General features: G+C 38.4%; 1 protein-coding gene across 27 annotated transcripts in view; it reads left to right on the top strand.

The window, feature by feature from the left end:
• The first annotated feature begins 218 nt into the window (after positions 1-218).
• The window catches only part of TXNDC16 (thioredoxin domain containing 16), a 115,716-nt gene continuing 100,923 nt past the window's right edge, over positions 219-15,011 (top strand). For 15 of the 27 annotated variants that reach the window (XR_012415798.1, XR_010588480.2, XR_010588479.2 and 12 more), the window contains exons 1-5: positions 219-429; positions 8,313-8,422; positions 8,976-9,280; positions 10,201-10,283; positions 14,645-14,718. Coding sequence is in view for 9 of the 27 variants with exons in the window: in XM_015453789.3 (XP_015309275.2) it covers positions 9,103-9,280; positions 10,201-10,283; positions 14,645-14,718 (335 nt within the window). In the remaining 18 variants the exon portion in view is untranslated. Of the gene's footprint in view, positions 430-1,273; positions 1,380-6,432; positions 6,543-6,839; positions 6,930-8,312; positions 8,423-8,975; positions 9,281-10,200; positions 10,284-14,644; positions 14,719-15,011 lie in introns of all 27 variants that reach the window. The other 12 variants (XR_012415792.1, XR_012415795.1, XM_073997399.1 and 9 more) reach the window with 6 other exon arrangements.

The following is a 15,011-nucleotide window of genomic DNA, read 5'->3' as shown; positions in this document are numbered from 1 at the left end:
GAAATCTGATTGGGGGCTTAATTTTCCTACTTTCTCCCTCCCCTGTACTTCCCACCCACGCTGCTGATTGGACCTGCTACTGCACCGCCCGTTCGCGCCGGCGGGAGGACTCTGTAATCGTCTGTCACTCTCGCTCCGCCCACCGCGCTTCCCATTGGTTAGAGAATGCCTCACGTAGGGAGCACGAGGAGAAGGAGGAGCTTCGCAGGTTGTTTTTTGTCCAGGAGGCCGACTCTGTCGAGTCGGTGGCGGCCGCAGGCTGGAAAGGAGCGGTGCTACGCCTTAGCAGGTTGGCGAAGTGGTTCCAGGCTACCCGGCTAGTCTGGCACGGCCCGGCCTTCTGCCTCCTACTCCGTCGCGTGGCGGCGGGAACTGTTGGCCGCGCGGCCTCAGGAACGGCCTAGGTCCCCGTCCGCAGGTCCCGGGCAGGTAGGTGGCAGCGCCGGTCCTTCAGGCTGTGGGCTCTGCCTGCAGACCCGGGGATTCAGACGAAGCGGCTTTCTGTAGCCAGGGCTGCACTGCAGAGCTCCGGAGTCTGACTTAGGACACCCGCCTCTGGGGCACTGAAGGGCCTCACCTGGAGCCTCCTGAGGGCGTTTTACCTTCTGTTTTCGCTGTATGAACGGCGGGAAACACCGGAGCCCTTTGTGGGTCAAGGGGATGGAAAGGGGCAACGGGGAGAACCGGAGCTCTTAAGTGAAAGACACTTCCCTCCCAAGGGATATGTCTCTTAAGAAGGAGTAATAGTAGTGTCAGATGGATGTTGAAGCGATCTGTGAGCAGGGGGAAGCTCGTTCTTTCAAACGTAGAATTTGGGAAGATGCTCTGGGCTTCAGTTTTGGGAAAAAGGCAGAAACAGACTTGTAAGTCTGATGATTGCCTGGAGAGGAAGTAGAATATTCTGTACTGTTTAAATTCCACATGTATTGAAGCCCTTGGACCTGTGTATGGTAGATGGTGGCGCTATTCCTGGGGCTGAGAGAAAATACATGCTATGTTACTGCTGTAAAGAAGCGAGGAATAATCACATAGACTAATGTATATTAGGCCGGCACATAGTTGTTGATTTTTTTTTTTTCCTATTTGGGAATAAAATTAGCAAGTAGTGCAAAATTAAGAGGAAATAATTTGTTTTCTTTAGAATATACAGCACATTACGAATTCAATATCCTTGTGAAAGACATTGCCACGTCTATTGGAGCAACCAAGACCCAGCTTTCCTTACCTCACCATCCTTTGTCCTATGCTTTTTTGTTTTTCTTTTTTCGTGCAGGGTCTCGCTCTGTCACCCAGGCTGTAGTGACAGTTCACTGCAAACCTCCACCTCCTGGGCACAAGCAATCCTCCCACCTCAGCCTCCCAAGTAACTGGGACTACAGGTACTGGCGCCACCATGCCCGGCTGATTTTTTTTTTTTTTTTGGGAGAGACGAGGTTTCACTGTATTGTCCAGGCTGGCCTTTGTCGTATGCTTTGCCCAAGAAGAGTGGTGCTCTCTTTTTTTCCTAGCTAAATATTCCACAGGGAACTTTAAAGTCTATTTTGTAGAGTCTGGGATAGTCGTTTGTCCAGGTACCAGATACTAGTGTGGTTCGAGTTCCTTAGAGGTTTGCTGACAAACTGTAGTAGTAGATGTACAGGCCCCGCACTGTTACCTAGACATCCCTCAGATGGAACGTTCAGCTGAGCAGGTAGAGAGTGCAGTGTATGAGAGGGTACGGCTTGCTCTAAGAAGTTAATAGGCCTAATCCAACATCTGTGCTTTGGAGCAGGATTTTGTTTATTGGAACGTAAGAACTTCATGTCATGTGTTTTTAGAGAATGTGGTTAGGGCAGGACACAAGTCTCTTCAAATAGGAGACAGGATGCTCATGACAGCAGTGATGTAATTGATTGCAGTAATGTGCTTAATCATTTAAGCATAAAATCAGAGTTGTGTGGTTTTAGGCACTTGTCAAAATCAAGGGCACCGCATATTCTCTGCCATGGCCTATTTGCATCTTCCATAATCATTGATGTGCACATTTCAAGTCATCAATAGACTTTTACTATAAAAGTGTTTTTCTCCTGTATTCTCTGCTCAAAGTGATAGTAAACATCTGGATGGTACCTATACTAATTTTAGGTCTTTGTCTGTGAGACTTACCTGCCACCTGCCATGTGTCAGTAAAAGCAAATCTGGATAGCCTCCTCCTTTCTTCTTTTTTGGGGGATGGGAGTGTGTGTATAGAGTTGCGGGGTGAGGGTGCCGGTAGAGGATTTTTCTCCCAACTGCTTTGAAAAGGCTCTAAAGGGGAGAGATGTTGACCCCTTTTATTGCCTCCTTGGATCTGAAATGATAAACTGTGTTGAGATCTAATCAACATTTTATTTGAGGCTGGTTCAGTGAGCAGGTTCTGTTCTCCAGTAGCAGCATTAAACTAAGCAAGCTGACTTCAGACAGAATGTTCTTAGGCGTGAACTTTGTAAGCATTATATGCTCCATTTGTTGCAAAATAGGAAGTGTGTCTTTTTCCTGAGTATGATGGCCACAGATGTTGATACAATTTATTTAATAGTTATAGTTGTTAATTTCCTTCTTTTCTGAGAGGGAAAGCCATTAATTTTATGGTTAATCATAAGGGAATATTAGGCCTATAAAGGGGGAACTAACCAAGGGTTTCCTAGAAAAGCTTGGTGTCAGTTATTCTAAAATTTAAATGTGTCCAAATGCATAAAGATTTAATATTGTTGTTCTGAGAGGACAGATGACCCTAGCATAGTAGTCTTTCAACCATTTAAAAGCAGAACTGTTTGGGTCGGGCACGGTGGCTCACGCCTGTAATCCCAGCACTTTGGGAGGCCGAGGCGGGCAGATCATGAGGTCAGGAGATCAAGACCACCCTGGCTAACACGGTGAAACCTTGTCTCTACTAAAAATACAAAAAATTAACAGGGCGTGGTGGTGGGCACCTATACTCCAAGCTACTCAGGAGGCTGAGACCGGAGAATGGCGTGAACTGGGCAGGCGGAGCTTGCAGTGAGTGGAGATTGCACCACTACACTTCAGCCTGGGTGACAGAGCAAGACTGTCTCAAAAAAAAAAAAAAAAAAAGCAGAACTGTTTGTCAATTACTATTGCATATGGTACCCTATACCAAAATGGGATTGGTGGGGCTAACGAGGGCTACCATCTGTTCTACCTGCCTCAGGAACACAAAGGCAAATCCTTATACTGTCTCCTTACTAACAAGAAGTCTAGCATTTTCTCTTGAAGTACTTCCTTCTTGATGTCCTTTGGAGCTTAACATTCGGTTGCTGAACAAAGCACACTTTTATCGCCTTTAGCATTTTATGTGCATGCTTTAGCCCTTTTTCTACTATTGTCTCACGGAGCCATTCTTACAGTGTGGTTACCCTCTTGTATTAGTCTTTAGTTACATGTCACTCATTCTTTCTATTATTTAAATGAGCTGTGCAAACATACTTCTTTAGGGATGAGACAAAAGTTACATCTTACATGCCAACTCTGATCCATGCTAGCAGGACCATTATACTGAAGAATTGAGGGCCTCTTCCAGCCCAAAGGCTCAAAGTCTACATGTAGTTGGGAGGTGTATCGGTAGTATTGGCAAACATGCTATGGAAAACATTTACCTGTGACTTTTCCTGTCTCTTAGTATTGGCATCTGTTGTGATAATAGTCAAATTGCATTTTAAAGAGTCGTCTTATGTTCAAGTCATAATCCTTTTACCCATTACTAAGACCAGGTCTACTAATAGTGCTAGACTGGGTTATACTGTGGAAACAACCCCGAAACATTAGGAGTTTAAAATCATAGTTTATTTTGTTTTTTTCCTGGGATGGAGTTTCACTCTTGTTGCCCAGGCTGGAGTGCAATGGTACAATCTCGGCTTATGGCAACCTCCCCCTCCTGGGTTTAAGCGATTCTCCTGCCTCAGCCTCCTGAGTAGCTGGGATTACAGGCACCTTACACCAAGCCTGGCTAATTATTTTGTACTTTTTAGTAGGGTTTCACCATGTTGGTCAGACTAGTCTTGAACTCCTGACCTCAGGTAATCCACCTGTCTCAGCCTCCCAAAATGCTGGGATTACAGGTGTGAGCCACCACGTCCAGCCTAATAGTGTTGGAGGTAGAAAGAATGGGGGTCGTAACCAACTCAGTATACCACTGGAGGCGAACAGCAAACTGTTCTCATGAAGCAGGTTGTTGGCAAACTGACACACTGCGTCTGCCGCCCAGAAGAAGGCTGAGGCCAGTCATGCCCCAGGCGCAGTGCTTCTTATGATTATCTGCAGGAACATCTGAAGCCTGTTAGCAATCATGTGAACCTGTGATAAATCAAGCAGCTGACCAACCTTTACCTGCTGCTCCCTGTTCTTGCTACCCAGTAAATATGAAGGGTTGTGGAAGCTCAAGGCCCTTATTCACTAGAAGCAAGGAGCCTCCTGACCCCTTCTTTAAAACAGATTATTTTGTCTTTATTTTCATTTCTGCCTTTGTTCCCCCTTCATTCAGTCCCGTAGTAACTGTCACATAATAGTTTATTTTATATTGGATCAGCTGGGAGCTTTTCCCCATGGTGTTCTCTTTCTGGGACTTGGGCTGACAGAGAAGGCCTAATTTTGAGTGTTATCAGTGATCATGGCAGAGGGAAAGTGTGTTGTGATTCATTGCACACGTATACTGACTCTTAAAAGCTTCCAGAAGTACATGTCACCTTGCACATTTCATTGGCCAAGTCATGGCCATACCTAACTCAAGGAAGTGAGAGGTATAATTTTAACGTGCAGAGAACTAGAAACATTTGAACATTCTCTCTTGTCAACAAATGCTTTCCTTTGTACATGTAGTTCTTCCTTGGCTTTTCCTGGTGGAGGTAATTCAGAATTACCATCTTCACTACGTGAAGCCTGAAGTTCAGGATCCCTGAGTAATGCCCAGCAGTGGTCACCTCTTTACTGGTCTAGATAGAAGTTACCTGTCTGCCAGCCCCTGTTGAATACATAAGACAGTGTTGGGAGAGAGAACTATAAGTGTTCCTGTTTGGAGAGAAGAAGAATGGAAAACACACACCAGATTCTAGATTGTAGCAATCTACAGTTGAAATCTCTCTGGGCAAATGTTGCTAGGGCTCTAGTTCTGTTCCCTGAGTTCTCTGTGCCAGTTGAAACAACAACACCACTCCTATCTAACACAATAGAAATGAATTACAGGAAAAATGAAATAAAGAATATCAAATTTCAAGCCCAATTTTAAAATTACTAGATTCAATAAACATAAAATTACTGTGTGAAATTGCTATAAAATGTTCTAAACATTTACACTCCATTTCTGTATTTATGTCATTATTTTAGACCAGTAACAAATCGTTCTTACTCTTCACATGCCCTACAGCATAGTTCTCCATGGTCCTTGGCTTTGCCCTGTGTGAGGTTCTTCTTTTTTTATTATTCTTGGCCACATCTGAAATTGGCTTTGGAGCATTTGGCCTCTTTCTGTGTCTGAGCAGTTTTGTCAGTTTGCTTTGTGACCATGTTCCGGTGGGTGCCTAAGGATTGTTTTAAGTTTTGAACATCTAGTCTTTTGGATGGCAGTTCCTCTCTGAGTATTTTTCTTTTAATACCTGGTTAAACACCACCAACAGCTACCATCACACAGTACTAATCTATCTTCCAACCTCTTCTTTTAGGGCTATAAATAAGTTCATTAGCCACAGGAACCTAGGTACATATTCATTGTAAGTTAATCAGGTACATGTCACCTCCAAACTATTGTAGTGACAGTTTTATCAAACTTGTTAATATGGGTCACTTGCTGAGCTCCAGTCTCTGATAAATGTTTCCTTGAGTAGGCCTAGAACAGTTTCTATGCTGCTTGGCCCCTAACCCAGTGTTTTGGAGTCTTTGTCAAGGTGGCATCTCACTTCTAGTTTATATACAGGTTAAGAGAAAATAGTTTATGCTGCTATAATAGCCCCTGCCATCTCAGTGACAAAACAACAAGGTTTATTTCTTCCTCTGTCACATGCTTATTACACATTAGCTAGGAGTTCTCTGTTATGCTTATGTTCATAGAATAGGCACCATTCGGGCATTTCTCTTGACTGCAACAGAAGACAGTAAAGCCTGGCCTTATTAACACTAGCTGCTGAAACTGTTGCCCAAAAGAGACAGATGTCACTTTTGCTCACATTTTCTTGGCCACAGTAAGTCATCTGGTGGTCTTAACTAACTTCCCCAGAGGTGGGGGATGGAGGGAGCTTCAGTGTAATCAGTAACTGCAAGGAGAACTAGAACTATACTAATGGACTGTCACACCAAGATAATACAGCCACATTTCTCCAAAGGTACTCATCACTTGGTTTTGATACCTAGATTTTTGTGGTATTAATTTTTGTTGTTGTTGTTGTTGTTGTTTTGTTTTTTTAGACAGGATCTTCCTCTTTCACCCAGGCTGGGGTGCAGTGGCGTGATCATGGCTCACTGCAGCCTCAATCACGATCCTCCCATCTTAGCTTCCCGAGTAGCTGGGACTACAGGTGTGTGCCACCATGCATGACAAATTTTTTTTTCTTACTTTTAATAGAGACAGGGTCTCTTATGTTGTCTAGGCTACTCTTGAATTCCTGGGCTCAAGTGATCTTCCTGCCTCGGCCTCCCAAAGCGCTGGGATTATAAGCGTGAGCCACTGTGGCTGGCCAAGTATTGTTTTTAATTACCTTTTCTAATTACTGGAGGTTGGAAAAAAAAAAAGTCACTGAGTACCTTTTGTACCTTTGTTTTCACTGTGCTCTTGCTGATACTCTCTTTCTCCATCCACATCCTCTTGCCTTTAGTTAAGATCTTTATATGAGGACCGCATGTCTGAGCAACTGCGTTTTATTTTGCATGCATGTGAAATGTCCACTCTTCCATGGCCCTACAAGGTAGATATCCTTCCCCAACTCCCTTGCCTCCATTTCTTCTTCCTTAGAACCAATTACTTTTAACTGCTCACTGTTTGTTTTGGCATTGACCTTCCTATTTTCAATAAACTTGGTTTTGGTTTTGTGAAAGTTGAAAATTTAGTTCTCTTTTCATTTCTTTTCCCACCCTAGCTGCATGTTTCCTTATTTTCTATCTTCCCTTTCTCTCAACAGTTGTTATGGTTTTGCTTAAATCATTATTCAGTATTTATTTCATTATGAAGACATAAATTCTACTTCTAGCTGACCCATGTGGTATTCTTTGCTTTAAGTAATTTTTAAAATAATCAAATCTTACCATAGATGGAGCAAACTACAGAGATTACTACTGAGTTCCTAACTCTAAACATATGTTAGAACAATCACCAATGTCTCTGATTAAAAGCACAGTACTTTCACATATATAATCTGGTTTGTCCAACAAGATAGAAGATACGGGAAAATATTTAAGCATTGGCTGTCTGGTTAGACCTTTTGTGCTACAAAATACATTCTAGGGGAAAAGAGTAATGTGTTAACACTAGTGTCCAATTTAGTGTTAAAATAGTTAAATTATAACCTAGAGGCCAGGTAAGATGATATTCTATACTCAAATCTTTCACCTGTGCTTTTCGTGTTGTACAGTTTAATTAGGTTATAGTTATTTCATATACAGTAATGAACGTTATATAGTTATTCCCTTAGCCTCAGAAATGCATTCATTTTCTCCAGAATATGAAGAAAATAGTGGATGACCTATTTTAAAACATCCCTATTAATATAAAGTATCTTTAAAATAGGCTGGTTTAAAATGGTTATAATGTATAATCAATTTTAATGGCAATGGTATTCCTTAATTATGTCATTAAAGTTACATTTTTATATACCTCTTATAGTTCTTGCTTGTCATTTTCCTTTGAGTTTTTGAACTCTTGACTCATTAAAAATTGATGGCAAATTTTTTCACTGATATATACTATCTCTGATGAACAGAATTATTAGGAAATAACCAATGAGTAATTGCTTCATTTTTTTTTTTGAGGAACACTGGCTTATTAGGGAGAGATATTATATGCTTATTGATAATATTGAATGAGCAGAGGAAATACTCAATTGAATATGATTTTTCATACATTTCAAATTCTTTATCATTTTTTTCTTTGTTGAAAAATTCTACCTTTAGGAGTATATAGAAATAATCTTTTGCTGTTTTTTCCTATTGCCTATTTTGAGATAGTGAGCTTACATTTGAAAGAGATGGGTCCTGTTTGAAATTTTAAAAATTCTAACACAAAATTTTCACCTATAGCTGTGGCTGTTTTTATATTATACTATTCTTTCTAAACTTTCTTCTTTTAAATGTAGATAACATAGATCATCAGTAGAAAATTTCCTGAAGTTGTTCAAGAAAAATTTGAAAGTAACAAAATAGAAAACAAAGAGAATTAACAGCAGATACAGAGGACGGCATGGAAGTAAGTACACCAAGAAAGAAGATAAGAGGAGGATGTCTAGAACAAATTTTATTTCAGAACACAGAGTTGAATTAAAGTATGAGTTGAAAAAGATATTTAAATTTTTAAGCAGTATAAAGAAATCTAAGGGTTAGGCATTACAAATTATGTATATTTGGAAGGAATGTTCTTCCATTGTTTTAATAGGTTTCTTCTACGGGATTTAAAGTAAAAGTAAACATATTAGGCATATTTTGGATGTCTGACTCCCATCTAAATGGTATTAAATAATTACTTGATTATTTCTCATAATCAACTATAGATAAAAACAAAATGCCCAATTAAAAATGGATTGATTAATGTTTGAGAATTAATTTTAGAACCCTTGAAAATGACAATTAGCTTAACTACTCTACTAAATTAAGCATTTTCTAGATAGCTTTGATATCTTTTGTAAGTATCAAAAATCAATAGTATTATCAAGTCAGTGTTGTTACATATTGTCCCCCCTCAAATTTTTACGATAAAGTACTAGCAAAATCAAATGATGTGACTGACAACTTTCTTTTTGCAGATTTTACTCCATTCATTCATTTAACAAATTTGTTCAACAAACCCTCGTTGAATACCTTCTCTGTGCCAGGTGTTGTCTTAGGAAACAGAATACAGCAGTGAAAAAGCAGTCAGAATCTTCCACTCAAATGCAGCTGCAGCTCATGATGTCTTCTGGCTTCGGTGTCTTTAGAGTTGGGATCTCTTTTGTCATAATGTGCAGTTTTTACATGCCAACAGTAGACTCTTTACTAGAACTGAGTCCTCAGAAGTATTTTAGTACATTGCAACCAGGAAAAGCCTCTTTAGCTTATTTTTGTCAAGCTGGTAAGTATTTTTAAAATTCTAATATGATTCTTGTGATGTTTTTATTGCTATTTAATCAATAAGCACAGTGGGAGATTACTGTTAAGATTAATAATATGTGCTATACAGCTGTTACTATAATCCTGACTGCGTTTGAATCCGGCTCCTGCCACTTGGCCTGTGGTGTGACCTTGGTTAAGTCACTTAGCTTCTCTGTGTTTTTCTTTCATCATCTGTTCACAAGAAACAGTACTTTGTAAGTTTGTTGTGAGGATTAAATGATTTTACTTATATGCTTAGTTCATAGTAAATACAAGGTAAGAATTAGCTACTAACATAACATCTGAAAGAATACTTTCTCATGTTTTTAGCATGTATTTTAAGTTTTTTAAAACTTTAAATGTAATACTTTAATACCCTGCTTTAGCTGTATTGTTAATTATACTGAATTAACTAATATAACTATTGAACATAACTAATAATTTTTTGATAGTCCAATTCAAGTCTTCATGTCTTAAAAATACTATTCTTGGAATTAATAAGTGAAGTGAGTACACATTTCTGTTGGCTCCCTTATAATTGTGATTCGAAAATGGTATTTTAAAATCATTTGGAAAGTTTTTGTATGTGTACATGTGTGTTGTGTTTATGGTATTAAATTTGGAGGAAAAATGCCAAATGTTAGGTTTAAATGAAACATCATATTCTTGTTTTAGTAAGTGTTTAAGGTCCATTTACAAAGTTAAAATACATCATGATAAAAACATTAGAAGTAAGAATAATGAGACAATAGTAAAACAAGGGTGTGAAAATATGTAATGAGATATGTTTAATTAATTGTTGTTGTATGCTAGTTGGACAAATTATTCTGTGTTTGCAGATTTTAAAATTCATTTTTAAGGGGCAATTCATAAACATTCATGAAACATTTATTATTTTAGATTCCCCAAGAACATCTGTGTTTCTTGAAGAACTGAATGAGGCTGTTAGACCTTTGCAGGACTATGGAATTTCAGTTGCCAAGGTAGAAAGATATTTATGTTACTAAAATATTAGTGATAAACATCTTGTAACTTTATGGCTTAAGATTGAATATCTTAAAATACTTCTGCTTCATATCTTTTTCCAAAGTGGAAATATATTTTTTCCGTAAGAATAAACAGAAGCACAGAATGATAGTTTCAGATTATTGTATAATATACTACATATAGAGGGGACAAAAAGCTGTTTAAAAATTTTTAGCTTAGAATTTAACTTTATGTTGTAAACCATTCTATTGGGCCTGTGGTATCATTTCTCAAACCTGTAGTTAGGTTTTTGTTCTGTTTTGTTTTGCCTAATGAATATTTCATAATAGGTAGCCAAAATTCAACTGTTTTTACATTTTTATTACACAAACTGCAGTAACATTTAAAATGGAGGTAATTGAATAGGTTTTTTTCTATTCTTATAACTCTTTATAATGGTTTATGTTTCACTTTTTCGCATTTGTTTTTAGAACAAAGTTATAACAACTCAACATTACATATTTAATTGTTTTCTCAAAAAATGTTCAAACTTGCTATAGAGTATTATAGAAAATTTCCACATGCATCATGGATTACATAGATATGTAAGCCTTTTATTTAATTTAAACTTAGAATTTATACATCAGACACCTGAATGAGAGGTAACCCAGTGATACTAAATTCTTTCAGGTTAATGTCTACCTGACTTTCTGAGTACATTTTTTCTTAGTTCATTAGCCTTCCTCTTCTAAGAGATGGCTATTGTCACTCTTGGTCTCTGCAGCTAGAGTTCCCAGGGCAGACAGCACAGAAACGTTAACCAACATTGGCTGTATACCTTAAAAAATACCTATTTTTTAAATGTGGGAATTCTGTATGTGTAGAGATCTCAATTAACTTTGAACAACTGATTTCACTGTAGAGTGATAATGGCAATCATCTCCAAGGATCTCTGAATAAAATTTTAAATTGAAACTTAGAAATGAAGCAGTAGGTTGGTAGGAAACTCAAAAGAGATAATCATACCGTTTAGTAACTGGTAGACTGTCACTAAATAACTATACATATAGTAACTGGAATAGAATGCTAGTTATTAAATAGAATAACTATGATCATTGTAATAGGAGAGATACAAATAAAGTGCCATAGAAGTTTTTTTTTTTCTTTTTTTTGAGATGGAGTCTCGCTCTGTCACCCAGGCTGGAGTACACTGGCGTGATCTTGGCTCACTACAACCTCCTCCTCCTGGGTTCAAGCAATTCACCTGTCTCAGCTTCCCGAGTAGTTGGGATTACAGGCACATGCCACCATGCCTGGCTAATTTTTGTAGTTTTAGTAGAAATGGGGTTTCACCATATTGGTCAGGCTGGTCTCGAACTCCTGACTTCAGGTGATCTTCCTGCCTCAGCCTCCCAAAGTGCTGGGATTACAGGCGTGAGCCACCATGCCTAGCCTATTGAAGTTTAAAGGGAAGAAAGCCCATATTTGATTTTTGAGGTGGAAAGTCACAGATGGTATTGGGAAAGATTTCACAAAAAGCAGTATTTAAGATTGTTTTCAGAAGTTAAGATTGCAAGAGGTAGGATGAAGAATATGCTAAAATATAAATGGACTACATATTCTAGTCAAGACAATGAATGTCAAGGTGGATACAATAACCCAAGAAAGCTGTATGCTATTTAGAGCTGTGTGTCTTGCCTTAAACGTGTCTTTCCTTTTCTACCTGGTTACCACCTACTTGTTCCATAAGATTGAATTCAGAAATAGTGCCTTTCTCTGGGTTATCTCATGCACTTGAATATGTGAGCAATTATAGCATACAAATCAGAATAAAATGTAAAGTACAAAATTTGACCTGAAACAAGCTGTAATGTTTAATTCTCCTTCTTGTTTCCCTAACCAACCCTAACCAATGCTATTTAGAAATGCATCCAAAATAAAGGCTTCAGAAATCTTCAAAGTAAATAAAGGGAAAAAAAAAGATATATTATACAAGTGATAACCAGAAGAAATTTAGTGTATCAAAGTAGATTTTAAACAAAAAGCTTTCTCATCCTTGACTTTTCTTTCTCTGATAAGTAATCCATTTACTACTTGGTTCCACTATGAGAACTTTTCAAATCTGACCACTTCCTGTACCTTCATTTTTACTTCTTCCTGCCATCTCTTCTCATTGGGGAAACCACAACAGCCTCCTAATAATTGGGCTTTCTTCCTTCACTTTGTCCCGTGACAGACTTTTCTCCATATGTAGCCAGATGTGTCAGGATACATCACTACCATGCTGCGAAAGTCCTTTCATTGCAATTATGATCAAATATAAACTTTTGAGTATGGTGGACACTGGCTTTGTCGCCGATCTCATTTTCTGACCCACCACTTTGTTCAGTTCGTTCTTATTACATAGTGGTCATCTTTCTGTTAGTTGAACCTGCTGGAGGTACTGTTACCACAGGGCCTTTGCAGATATTTTCCCCTCTGCTTAGAACTCATCTCTTTTACTTACTTGTGTATTTGTATGCATTACTCCATTTCTTCAGTTCTTTGTGCAAATGTCACCTTTTCAGAGAAGCCTTCCTTGATTTCCTCTCTAAAATGCCCTATCACATACTATCCCCTTGTAATTTTTTTTATTTATAGCACTTAACACTACATATTAGTTTTTAAGTTATCTCTGTTTTATATTGTTCTAAAGCTAAATATTTTTATTTGGAACTTACCTGTACCCTAAATGACTAGAACAGTGACTGACATGGTAGACATTCAAATATATTTTGAATTGATGAATGAATGGACACATCTATTGTCATAATACCAACCATCCTTATGCTGTAACTTAAAAAAATTTTAAATTACATATATTAAAATTTACTTTTTGGTTATGGCTATACTCTGACTTTAATTCTGATTCTCTATTTCTAATTTTTTAGTGTCGGTTCCTGTTTTGTACCTTTTTAAACAAACGTTACTTCTCCAGTTGTTATTCTTCTTCCTTAAATCCTATTAAAATTAAATTGAACAACAGGAAAACCCCCTCTTAAAAGAAACAAAAACCTTACCAAATGCGAAACAAAATAACTATTCTTCTAGTCTTAGTTTTGGTTAGTTAACCTTGGTGGCTACCCATTTGCCCCATCTAGAAACCCCTTCGCTCTTTTCTTCCTCTTTCCTCTCCTCCTCTATCCCAATCTGCATGTACACGCTCAGTCTTCTCCCTAGTTTTATGTATTGTATTTGTAAAATCCTTTTCAATGTCTTCTGTCCTTTTTGGCTTTACTTCTGGTCCAAGTCATCCTTGACCTATACTAATGTGATACTATTTTAAACTCTCCTTATATTTGTGTTCTTTTGCCTTCTGTTTATCTTCACGTCGTTGCCAAGATTGTTGTTACATATTTTTTTCACTTAGAGTTCAGATTATAAGCTATCCAGGGCTGGTATGGCTGCTCTGACATCATCATTGACTTAGTTCATTCTTTCTGTTGCGCCATCCTTAGCAAGTAGCTTCTTTAAAGATGCCTTATGGTCCATGATTGCTGTTGGTACTCCAGCTATCTTATCTATTTTTGGTCAAGAAGGAGGGAAAAGAGCAAAAGTATCAGCCCGCTTTTAAGAGCCTTTTAGGAGTTCCAACCCAGTGACTCCTCCTAATACCATTTAGCCATTGCAGGCTGTTGGGGAGGCTGGGAAAGCCTGTTAATGAAACACTTGCTTTTAGCAAAGTTCTGTTAGTAAACAAAAGGGAAGGATGGATTTTGGGTGGGAACCCAGCAGTATGTGCTACCTCTGTGTTCCACCTGCTGAGATGCTTTCATCATCCCAAGTTAGCACTCACTTTTGTGCTTCCTGGCTTTTTTTTTTTTTTTTTGAGATGGAGTCTCGCTCTGTCGCCCAGGCTCACTCGGCTCACTGCAAGCTCCGCCTCCCGGGTTCACGCCATTCTCCTGCCTCAGCCTCCCGAGTAGCTGGGACTACAGGCGCCCACAACCGCGCCCGGCTAATTTTTTGTATTTTTAGTAGAGACGGGGTTTCACCGTGGTCTCGATCTCCTGACCTTGTGATCCGCCCGCCTCGGCCTCCCAAAGTGCTTCCTGGCTTTTGCTCATACTTTTTGTCTTGCCTTAAATGTGTCCTTCCTTTTCTACCTGGTTGCCACCTACTTGTTCCATGAGACTGAATTCAGAAATAGTGCCTTTCTCTGGGTTATCTCATGCACTTGAATATGTGAACAATTATAGTATACAAATGAGAAAAAAAAAGTAAAGTACAAAATTTGACCTGAAACAAGCTGTAGTGTTTAATTCTCCTTCTTGTTTTTCCAACCAAGAAACTTGACCTTTTGATATATATGCTAAAACTTAAGTATATTCTTTTAAAGGTTAATTGTGTCAAAGAAGAAATATCAAGATACTGTGGAAAAGAAAAGGATCTGATGAAAGCATATTTATTCAAGTAAGCTATTTTCCTGAGTGTGCTGGACAAATATAAAGCTATACTTCTAGAATATTTAAATATGTAAAATATCACTGAGCTAGAATAAAGTTATATGTAGGGGGGATCATGTAAAGCTTAACCAAAAGTCCAAGTGATAGATTTGTTACCTAACCTCTCTGTACTTTAACTTCCTTATTTATAAAACAGAGAGTAATACCTACCTCACAAGGTAGTTTTGTGAGGCTCTTGTGTAAACTCCTACAACAAATGCCTGGTAAGCAAGTGCTTACCAAATTTAGTGTTCTGGATAG

This window comes from Macaca fascicularis, chromosome 7 (assembly GCF_037993035.2).
Source record: "Macaca fascicularis isolate 582-1 chromosome 7, T2T-MFA8v1.1".
Classification (NCBI taxonomy): Eukaryota; Metazoa; Chordata; class Mammalia; order Primates; family Cercopithecidae; genus Macaca; species Macaca fascicularis.
This window is presented reverse-complemented; position numbering and strand designations above follow the sequence as displayed.